Source organism: Somniosus microcephalus, unplaced genomic scaffold (genome assembly GCF_052327205.1).
Source record: "Somniosus microcephalus isolate GS21.2 unplaced genomic scaffold, FLI_Smic_1.0 unresolved_chr1, whole genome shotgun sequence".
In the NCBI taxonomy this organism is placed as follows: domain Eukaryota; kingdom Metazoa; phylum Chordata; class Chondrichthyes; order Squaliformes; family Somniosidae; genus Somniosus; species Somniosus microcephalus.
The window spans coordinates 98,561,786-98,573,222 of record NW_028225179.1 but is presented as its reverse complement, the minus strand read 5'-3'; the positions used below and the strand labels follow the sequence as shown (position 1 = coordinate 98,573,222).

General features: G+C 40.6%; 1 protein-coding gene across 1 annotated transcript; it reads right to left on the bottom strand.

Moving 5' to 3' along the window:
• Positions 1–1,094: 1,094 nt before the first annotated feature.
• On the bottom strand, positions 1,095–10,994 carry LOC147095647 (putative G protein-coupled receptor 139). Its single transcript, XM_085973984.1, has 3 exons — positions 10,926–10,994; position 7,265; positions 1,095–1,999 (listed from the first exon to the last, which is right to left on the bottom strand). The coding sequence occupies exons 1-3, from the start codon at positions 10,992–10,994 to the stop codon at positions 1,095–1,097; spliced, it is 975 nt and encodes a 324-aa protein (XP_085830110.1).
• Between the last annotated feature and the right edge of the window lie 443 nt (positions 10,995–11,437).

The following is an 11,437-nucleotide window of genomic DNA, read 5'->3' as shown; positions in this document are numbered from 1 at the left end:
TAAGTTGAAAACCGACCACAATGTGATGTAACATGAGTCACCAAACTGCCCTATTCAATTATTATTGAAACAGTTCATTAAAGGGAGGATTTGAATGTCCTAGTACATGGATTGATTAAAATTATCTCTTAATGGGAAACACAAAGATATTTAAATGTACTTAAAGAAAAATTCCCTTGGGCAATATTGTACTGCAATATGATACATGTTTTCAAAATGATGATCGTTTGGGAAAGGACAGATATAAGCTGCATGTTTCCAGTAGTTCAGGGACCAAAAATGAGGAGTCATCGACAGAAAATTACATATAAGAGATTTAGAGCAAAGTGCAGCAGGAAGTTCTATACATAATGGGTTGCAAGGCTGTGGAACTCACTTGCAGGGTTAGTGTTTGAGGCATAAACAATGTCAACATTTAAGTCTATGTTGGACAGGTGGATGATGAAATATCAGGCCATATTCATATGGCAGGTGCGCAGTCTTAGTCCAGCAACAAACACGAATTTACGTTTATAGAAAACTTGGAGGAGTTTGACATTTCCCGGTAAAGAGCAGACATGGAGTGACGCAATTGGATTGTCCAACACTATGAAGGCGATGAGCAAGTTTATTCAACCTAATTAGCTTTTGTGGTGAAGAATTCATATTTCATGATACATTTTGAAAGTTCACAACTTGGAGCAAAATATCAGGTCAGGCAGGACATGTCACTGAAAGGATCAATCATCCGTGAGATAATTTGCAAGACTCACCGGTTGAAGGGAATAGTTAACGGTTCCAACCGATAAATACGTGGGTTTCTGATGGGGTGAGGAGGATTAGCAAAAAGCAACATATATGTTTCTCTAATTGATTTTCACCAGTTTCTGAAATAAAATGCTGTGTTTGGTCCAATTTGATATTGCCAGTCTTATACTATAGGCAGACGTTAATATTAACCCTAGCATCTTTGACCTCATGCAAAATGACACCTAATATAGAGACAGATTGCAGCTCGCATAGCCTCCGAGATTCCTGCGTGTACATGTAATTCAACAACTGATGTTAAGTTCGGATGGATATAATTGCATTTCCGTTCCGTGAAGTTATTTAGTTTATTTGATTAAACTGGTAATTAGAGCCAGGGAACGCTTAATCGCATTCTTCAATTCCTCTCTGAATTTACTCTGAGACACGGCATAAATAAACGTGTTTGTGCATGAACTCAAACAACTAAGCATATACCCGGACTGTTCCATGATGGTGAAAGAGTCGTTGTAATTTGTTTCAAAAAATTGAACATCTATAAATTGCACACATAAGAAAAAAATGAAAATTACCATCCATAAAAGTATAAAGTTGCCTGAGATGGCAAGCAGTAAAATTATGGATTTTCTTCGGTTCTCCATCTCTGTATCATTATGATTCTCACCATTGTTATTTCCTCGGAGTCCCCTCCTCACTCTATTGGCAATTACAATATGTCTGGCGGTCGGGGCATTGAGAAGCAAAATGAAAACAAATGGCGCAAATGGAATTAAAATGGTTTCCAACCACAGACATGCTGCCCATATGGGTGACGTATAGAAGCTTGATTTCACAGTGCAGGACCATGGAACATTGTTAATTATCTCCCGAGGTTCATATACAAAGTAGATTGGAACATTTTGTAAACCGCTCAAGGAGCACACCACTGCTATCACCACAGCCGCAGTCTTTTCAGTGCAATATTTTGTTCGCAACGTTTGGCAACAAATAGCAACAAATCGATCAAAGGTGAAAGCCATGGTTAGCCAGACAGAGCAATCAATTGTGGCAAAAGTCAGGGCGATATTGAGTCTACAAATAGGAGTAAAATTCAAGAATGAATTTGGGGAAAAAGCATCTTTAATCTCATATAGAATTACTTCAAATATGAGGATGAGTAGATCAGCCGCTGCCATGGCCACCAGGTAACGGGTGATGCATTTAGAGAGACCGCACATTCCATGGCAGAGAATGGCGATTGTCACCAAATTAGCTCCAAAAAAGGAGGAAATGTCATTAATGACTCTCCTGATATTGAGAGGATGATCAGTTGACAGCGCTTTGGATGAAAATCCATGATTTTTTTCTGTCGCTCCACTGTCTATCATTATCTTTCTCCCACGCCATCGGTCAAGATTCGCAATTCTGACAGGATAAATTTCCATATGGTTATTACCACAGAATTATTCTGTGAGTTACTTCAGCAAAACGAAAATCTGCTGTGAACTTCACGGGTATATTTCAGCTTTCACAGGACCAAATTTGGCCTTTCGGATTGGCGCCCGTAACAGCATCTGCTGGATATGAAATAATCATACAATAGAGGTTTCAGTGTAATAACATAATTCTGACTGCAATATTCCATTGCTTTATTTTCTGAAATCAGGTGAACATTCCTACCAGGTGTTTATCACGTGCTTTTCCTCAGCAAATCACCAGCAAATTAAGGTTCCTCAGCGATACATTTATCATGTGCACAATAAAGCTGCAAACGTTTCATTTTGGATTGTGCCTTAACTATGTACCATTGGAGCCACTTACATCCCAGCAACCAGTTAAGTAGTGGGAGTTACATGGAGTCTGAGCATGGACAGAGGGAACTTTGGTTTGGAGATATATCAGAGATGTGTCTGGTAAGAGAATAAAATCACAGTTACTATTATAAATTTCAATTTTGGTATGGATCTGGCACGGACATTTAAAACTGCATTTCTATAACGTGGAATAGTGATTAATATAAACGGGAGGCTCTGAATAGAAGGGCTGTGCCTTGCAACAAGAGTTTGTTCCTCTTGGATGGTAATGCGCCTGATATTCAGTTTCATAGACCAACAGAGCTGAATATCAGAAAGGGCATCCCATACGATACAGCCCAAGAATCGTTACCCGTAGATACTGGCGGCTACATGAAAAGCCGCCCTTCAATCATTTCTCAGCTATTTACCAAGATGTGTTTCAAACTGTTTATTTTAAGCTAAATATAATTATTGTCCACGTTTGACGAGTGGATATGTAAGCTTTGGGAAAGGTGGCGTGTACAAACATGGAATTGAAAATTCCTATGACCACAAAGACAACCCATATAATTACAGCACAGAGCGGTCTGCACAGCCTGGGATTAAATGGAGTGTTTAATTTGGGAATTCGGAGAAGAGGGGGAAGGATTTGTGATTTTTGCCTACTCTACTTGTGTTGCCTTGAGTTACAGGTAGACATTTAATTTCAATACCCAAAACTTAATCTAGAGCAAGTAAGTCGTCAAGAAACTACAGTGTAAACTAAGTTAGCTAATTAAAATGCAGTTAATTAAAACAAGGTGTGCCTCAACTGCAGCATGTGGGAGTTTGTGGAGAGCATTGTGATCCCGGACAAACACATTTGCAGTAAGTGCCTCCATCTTGTGGAACTGCAGCTCAGAGTTTTTGAGCTGGAGTCTGAGGTGCAGACATGCGGGGGATCAGGGATGGGGAGAGTTGCCACGAACATTTTGCTCCAAGAGGCAGTTACACCCGTTAGGTAAGGCAGTGGTACAACTCTGGTTAGTGGTCAGGGACAGGAGTATGTGACTACAACTGAGGAAGGTAAGGGGACCCCAGGTGCAATGCTGGAGAAGCCTCACCCTTTGCCATTGTCCAAATTGTATGAGGTTCTTGCTGCCTGTGGGCATGAGGGAAAAGCCTGCAGGATGAATAAGCAAGCTGCCTGGGTTGAAGGTATCTCCTTGTGGCTGGAGGAGAACATGGAGTGGGAGGGGAAGGATCCAGTTTTCGTGGGCCATATAGCAACCAATGATATCTGTACAACTAGGAATGAGGTTCTGCTGAGGGAGTTTGAGGAGCTTGCATGCAAATTAAAAAGTAGAACCTCAAAGCCCAGGAATTCGTGTCTCCATGGGTGAGTACGCGCTGGGTATTCACCCATAGGCCGAATGGAAGTGCCGGTTTTCTGCATGCACTGTGCATGCGCGGGAATCCGGCACTTCCAATCCTCTGAACAAAGGGGTTCAGAGGTCAAACACGTGTGCAGGGGAGGCTGCGCGTGCGCTTTGAACTTAGGATTCTTTTACAGGTTGACCCGGGAGGGTAAGCCTGCAGGATTTACCCATTTAAAAAGCAGGCGTCAGGCCTGCTTTTTGCAAGGTAAGTGGTCAATTAATTAAAATTAAAACATTTTTTCCACTGGTTTATTATTTTTAAATACTTTAAAGCAAGGTAAGTTTATTTTTAGCCACGTTTGAATATAAAATTATTTTTTTCAAAAATTTAAATTCTGTTTTAAAATAGTTATTTAGTGTAATTGATAGTTTATTTAAACAGTGTGACTTTTTTAAAAATTTATTTGAAGGTTTACTACTATTTTGGTGCCCGTAATATTTATAAGTTTAGACAGGTCTTCCTGTCAATCTTATGAATGGGCTTTTCCCTCCTCCGATTGGCTGCACATGGCTCACGTGATCCCAGGGGACGCATCGCACTAACTATGCCCCTGGGACACGCAAGCACAGTGCGCCGGCAGCTGGACCAGGCCCAGAAGTGGAATTCCACGTGGCCCTACAGCTCAACTGCTGGCACGCAAGGTAAGTGCAGATCGGGGGCTTGCACCCATGGGAAGCCCCCAACCCGAATTTCTGGGCCAATAATCTCTGGATTGTTAACTGAGCCATGCGCAAATTGGCCCAGGGATAGACAGATTAGAGTTTTAAATGCGTGGTTCAAAGCATGGTGTGGGATGAAGGGGTTTCATTCACGGGGTACAGGCACCAGTACTGGGAAAAGAGGGAGCAGTTCCGTTGGAACAGTCTCCACTTAAACCAGGCTGGGACCATTGTCCTGATGAAGTGAATAACTAGGACAGATAGCAGGGCTTTAAGCTAATAAAGGGGGGCGGGGTTGGGGGTTTCAGGAAAGAGTAAATTTAAAAGCAGCGAGTGAAATCCAAGGTTCCAGTGCAGAGTGGAGTCTTGGGTAAAAAGAAGGGATGGAGAGAGTAACAAATGTAATAAGGCATCAGTGAATAAGGTGATGTCAGGGAAAAATAGAAATCAGTCAAAGCTAAAGGCACTATATCAGAATGCACGAAGCTTTCTAAACAAAATTAATTAATTAATAGCGCAGATAGAAATTAATAGGTTTTAGGCAATATCCATTACGGAGACGAGGTTGCAATGTGGCCAAGGTTTAGGACTAAATATTTCAGCATACTTAACTTTTAGAAGAGATAGGCAAAATGGAAAAGAAGGAGAGGTAGCCCTGATAATCAAGGATGGGATAAAGACAGTAGAGAGAAAGGATCTTAGCTCCGAAAATCAAGAAGTAGAATCAGTTTGGGTGGAGCTAAGAAACAGCAAGGGGCATAAAATATTGGTGAGAGTTGTTTATAGACCACGAAACAGTAGTTGTAATGTAGGGCAATATATAAATCAGGAAATTAGAGCCACGTGTAACAAGGATAATACAGTGATCATGAGGGACTTTAATTTAAATACAGACTGGGCAAACCAAATGCAGTAAAGTTGTGGAGGACGAATGCATGAAATGTATGCAAGATAGTTTTCTAGATAAGCATGTTGAGGGACCAACTAGGGAACAGGTTATTTAAGATCCATTATTGTGCAACGAGAAAGGGTAAATTAGAACCTTGAAGTAAAGGGGCCTTTAGAGAATAGTGACCATAATATGATAGAATTATACATATAGTTTGAAAGTGACTTAGTTAAATCTGAAACTAGCGTCATAAATCTAAACAAAGCAAACTACGTAGGTATGAGGGGCTAGTTGGCTAAGTTAAATTGGGAAACTACATTAAAAGGCATTATGGTAGAGAAGCAATGGCTAGCATTTAAAGAATTAATGGATAAATTACAAAAATTATACGTTCCTTTAAGGCGCAAAAAATCCCCACAGAAATAATGGTCCAACCGTGGTTAAAAAGAGAATTTTAAGTTAATATTAGGTCAAAGGAAGAGGCTCATAATTTTGCCAAAAAGAGTAATAAGCTTGAGGTTTGGGAGGGTTTTTGAATTCAGCAAAGGACGAACAAGAAATTGATAAAGAAATGGAAATATAATGTGGGTGTAAACTAGCGAGAGACATAAAAGCAGACTTTAAAAACTTCTGTAAGTATGTAAAAAGGAAACGATTAGCGAAAGCAAATGTGCATCCCATACAGACTGAGACGGGAGGAATTATATTGGACCAGAAATATGGGTCTGAGGCTTCCCACGGGTGCAAGCCTCCGACCGGCACTTACCTAGCGCACCGGCCATTGTGCTGTGGGCCTGCGTGGGATTATGATCCTGGGCCTGCGCCAACTGCTGGCGCACAGTGCTTGCGTATCCCAGGGGTGCAGCTGTTCGCTGCGTCCCCTGGGATCAAGTGGGCAATGGAGAGCCAATGGTAGCAGGGAAATGCCCATTCATAAAATTGACAGGCAGAGCTGTCAAAACTATAAATACTATAAGCCCCAAAACATCACTAAAACTTCAAATGAATTTTTTTTTAAATCACATGTTTTAAATAATTCTAAATTACATAAAATAACTATTTAAAACAATAATTTAAATTTTTGAAAAAATTAATTACATTTTCTAACTTGGCTAAAAATAAACTTACCTTTCTTTAAAGTATTTAAAAATAATAAACCTGTGGAAAAATTGCATTAATTTTAATTGTTAAAAGCAGGCCTTACACCTGCTGTTTACGTATGTAATTCCTGGAGACTTACCCTCCCGGAAAAACCTGCAAAAAAAATGTAATGTCCATGCGCACGCGCTGCCTCTCTGGCATACGGGTTCGACCTCTGAACCCCTTCCTTTAAGGGTACAGAAGTTCCGGTTTCCCACACAGGCACAGTGCATGCATGAAACCGGCACTTCTGTTGGGCATACGGGTGAGTACCCCGTGCGTACTCACCCGTGGAGACCCAAATTTCTGGGCCAATGTGTAATAAGGAAATGGCAGAGAAATTAAACAAATATTTTGCGTCTGTCTTCACGAAAGAAGACGCAAAAGAGTCCCTAAAATAATGACTAAGCAAGGGTCTAGCGAGAATGAGGAACTGAAAGAAATAAGATTTGGTAAAAACAGAGTACTAGAGAAATTAATGGGTCTGCAAGTCAATAAACCCCTGGAGCTGATGGCCTACATTCTAGGGTTTTGAAACAGATGGCTATAGAGATAGTGGATAAACTGATTGTCATATTCCAAAATTCTACAGATTCAGGAATGGTTCCCGCAGATTAGAATGCATCAAATGTAACCCTACTATTTAAGAAAGGAAAGATGAGAGAAAACCGGGAACTACAGACCAGTTAGCCTGGCATCAGTAGTAGGGAAAATGCTAGAATTTCTTATTAAAGATCTTAGAAAATAAAAATAGGATTGAGTAGCGTCATCACGGATTTATTAAAGGGAAATCGTGTTTGACAAACCTGTTAAGAGATTTTTGAGGTTTTAACTAGCAGAATGTATAAGGGGGAACCAGTGGATGTGATGTATTTGGATTTTCAGAAGACATTCGATAAGGTTCCACACGAGGATATTACACAAATATCTGGCTCATGTTATTGTGTGTAATATACTAGCATGGATTGAGGATTGCTTAACGGACAGAAAACAGACAGTAGGAATAAACGGGTCATTTTCGGGCTGGGAGGCTGCAACTCGTGGAGTACCTCAAGGATCAGTGCATGGGCCTCAGCAGTTCGCAAACTACATTGATGATTTGGATGAGTGGAGCAAATGTAAGCTTGCTGATTATACAAAGCTGTGTAGGAATGTAAGTTGTGAAGATGATGCAAAGGTGCTTCAAGGTGATATAGACTGGCTAAATGATTGGCCGAGAACATGGCAAACGTAACAAATGTGGAGAATTGGGAAGATATCTACTTCGGTTGGAAAAATAGAAAAGAAGATTATTTTTTTAAACATGAGTGATTGGGACGTGTTGTTATTCAGCGGGAGCTGGGTGTCCTTGTAAACGAATCACTGAAAGTTAACATGCAGGCACAGCAAGCAATTACGAAAGCAAATGGTATGTTGGCCTTTATTACAAGCGGATTTGAGTAAAAGACTAGGTGTCTTAGTGCATTTATTTCGGGCCCTGGTGAGATCATACCTGGAGTATTGTCTACAATTTTGGTCTCATTACCTAAGGAGGGGTATACTTGCCATAGAGGGAATGCAACGAAGGTTACCCAGACTGAATACTGGGATGGGGTGATTGTCATATGAGGATATATTGAGTAGACTAGGCCTATATTCTTTTGAGTTTGAAGAATAATAGGTGATCTCATTGAAACATACACAATTCTTACTGGGCTTGACAGGTTAGTTGCAGGGATAATGTTTCCCCTAGCTGGGGCGTCTAGAAACTGGAATCACAGTCTCAGCTTAAGGTGTGGGCAATTTAGGACTGAAATGATGAGGCATTTCTACAGTCAGAGTGGTGAATCTTTGCATTCACTACCCCAGAGGGCTATTGAGGCTCATCCATTGAATATATTCAGGAGAGAGATCGATAGATTTTTGGATATTAAGGGAATCAGGGGATATGAGGATAGTGCAGGTAAGTGGAGTTGAGGTAGAAGATCAGCCATGATCTTACTGAATGTTGGAGCAGGCTAGAGGGGCCCAATGGCCTACTCCAGCACCTATTTCTTATGTTCTTTTCTACTTATATCACAATTTATTTTTTCCCTGTTTTGGGGTTGATTGGTCGCACAATATTACTATTTGCCCCGATATTTGTGAATCAGAATCTTTAAAAAAAAGAATCTACCAACACATGGATTAAAGTCTATTATTGAGTGGAACTAATTATCTCTTGGTTTATGAAACGGGAAGAAACGACCAGAAAAAAAAACAGTTTTCACCATCACTCTACAGGCCGATAATCTGAAGAACGGATGGCCTGAAGCCTGCCGCCCTTTCATCCCACTGCTGAAGATGGTAATCTCCCATACAGAACTTTCTCTCCAGCAACACTATTGAGTAGAGTTTCTGCGGAGGAATCCGCTGATTTCCTATGGTAACTTCAACTCTTTACAGCATTTCTCGTGGATGTCCAGGATCTACTATCCAAGTTTTGGCAGGACATCGTGAGAAGCCCCACAGAAATTCTATTCTTGTCACTCTATTTCTAACATGCAAAGAAAACTTGGAGTAGATTGTAGTCTTAACCACCTGAGTAATAAACATCACCTGGCTATGTGTGTAGAAATTGGTGTTGGGCTGTACCGCTAAATGGGAGCTATCACATGGGCCGCCTGTTATACGTCTCACTTGATATTCAGTTCTATTGAAGGCGGGGAGCGGGAGGCAGACATAATACCGCCGTTCTACCCCTGCATGTAGAAATGAAAATCAGGCGGCCTTTATCACTAGTTGTAACAGAAACCACCGGATTTTTCTTCCATTGAAAGAAATGGACAATGATCTGCTGTTTTGTTAGGGAAGCGATAAATTCCAGAATACTTCCTATTTTGCGCCTTGCGCAACTGATGCAGAAATTCCCGGATGTAAAGAATAATATCTATCCCATAGTTTCGGAAGAATCACCAGGCACAGCAAATTGGCATTATAATGACAATACCACAGCATTGGTTGGACTCGCTTTAGTATCACTTGGCTTCATTCATTTGTGGAGTCACAGCAATAATTGGCTCCAGCTGAATGCAACATATTTTTGCCGGATGTTGCACTGAGTGTCAGTGGTTCGTTCAATTTGAAACTAGTCATAGACTTTCTATGGGGCTTTGCACTGGAAATTCCTGTCAGCCAATAATCAATAAAGTGCAGCGCCCTCTACATGGCATCTGGGAAATGTGTGAACATGGGCGAGCTGCTGTTTATCTACTTAACCAATCAGATTGATGAGTCACTTAGAGCAGCACAATTTCTGAACCAGGAAGTGTAAGATACATTTCAATGTCAAGCCAGGGACAGCAATCAAATAAAGAAAGGGGAACAAGGATTGGATTAAGAGAGAGAGAGAGACTGCAAAAAGAAAAAGAAAGCAAAAGTAAAAAAATAATCTTTACTCTCCAACAATATTTAATAGCTGAAGAATTGAGACACCACACTGTTAAATTTAACTTTCAGTGCCGCAGACGTTGTTTGACAGTATTTAGGATTTACCACACTGTTAAAGGGGCACTTACACTGGAATGGACAGGCCGAACCTGTTCCTGGCGAGTTTACTCCCTATCTGTCGGGCAATTAAAGTTACTTCGCGTAGTTCAATGCATTTGAATGGTAATTCAGATGGTGAGATGAAATTTTTGAGAAGCTCTTGGAGGAGCAGTGCATCTCGGACAGCAACGGATTTCTGTGTTTTACTGCGCATGTGCAGTCGCCAGGTTTACTGTCCAATTTGCACATAAATAACGGTGATCGCTATTAGCCTCACTATTAACTTTACAACAAAATCCAACTCATTGTAATATATCACACAGTCTCAGAATCATGCACAAAATTTACGACTACTTGCCAGCAGGTAACACATAGGGGCCATTTATTGATCAAGTACGTACAGCAACCTCAAGCCATTCAATGTATTGCAAGGCGTGTCACCAAGCGAGATGTTATAATTGCATAGCCTTTGGAGGAGCAACGTAGCATGGAAAACAACTTCCTGATTTCCGTGCTTAACTGCACACATGCGGTCACTGAAATTTTCTGTCGGAGTTCACTATAATACGATGAGTGCTGCTAGCATCACCATTATTACAACCGCAAATTCCAGCCCAAGATGAATCTGGCAGAAACTTGGAGCATTTTGTTTTACTTCTTTGTTGGTAGTAATGCCCGCAAAACAAGCACATCAAAACAAACAGATGATATTATTGGAGCGACAGCATGAGCAGTGATACAGTTACACACTATTGTAGATGAATACTGACTGATGAATAGCGTCTTTACCGGAACACCAATCACTGCAAGAATAGGGTAGTAAATATTTTCTATCTGTACGATAACTGGCTGTCCCATTTTCGGTGAGAAGCGACCTTGTCTTCTCGTGTTATGGAAACGCAGATCTTCTGTTATCAGAAAAAGTCAAATTTATACCTGAGAGAAACCTCAAGTGACACAAGAGCATTACATAATGATTGATATTAGTGACAGTCATTTGAACAAACAGATTAAGCCAAACTGGGTTGGCTCCTATTGGCCAGGGAGTAGGACACCTTGCGCTGCTATTGCCCATTGAAAGAGTAAGGAGGCCAGGAAAATAATCTCATCATTCATTCCAAACAGAATATTTCGCCATCTACACTTCTGCAATCAAGGTATCAAACTCTTTCAGTTCATTACATTAAATTATAGGTTCATACAAGGGCATTTGAAGTTTTAAATGCACACATATTTGGCATAGTAGCTTTATCTAGATCTTAGCTCCATCAAGATTTGTCTTTGTCTGCTTTAACTTATAT

Coding starts and splice junctions, on each gene's coding strand:
- LOC147095647 (XM_085973984.1), bottom strand. CDS start 10,994: ATGGGACAGCCAGTTATCGTACAGATAGAAAATATTTACTACCCTATT.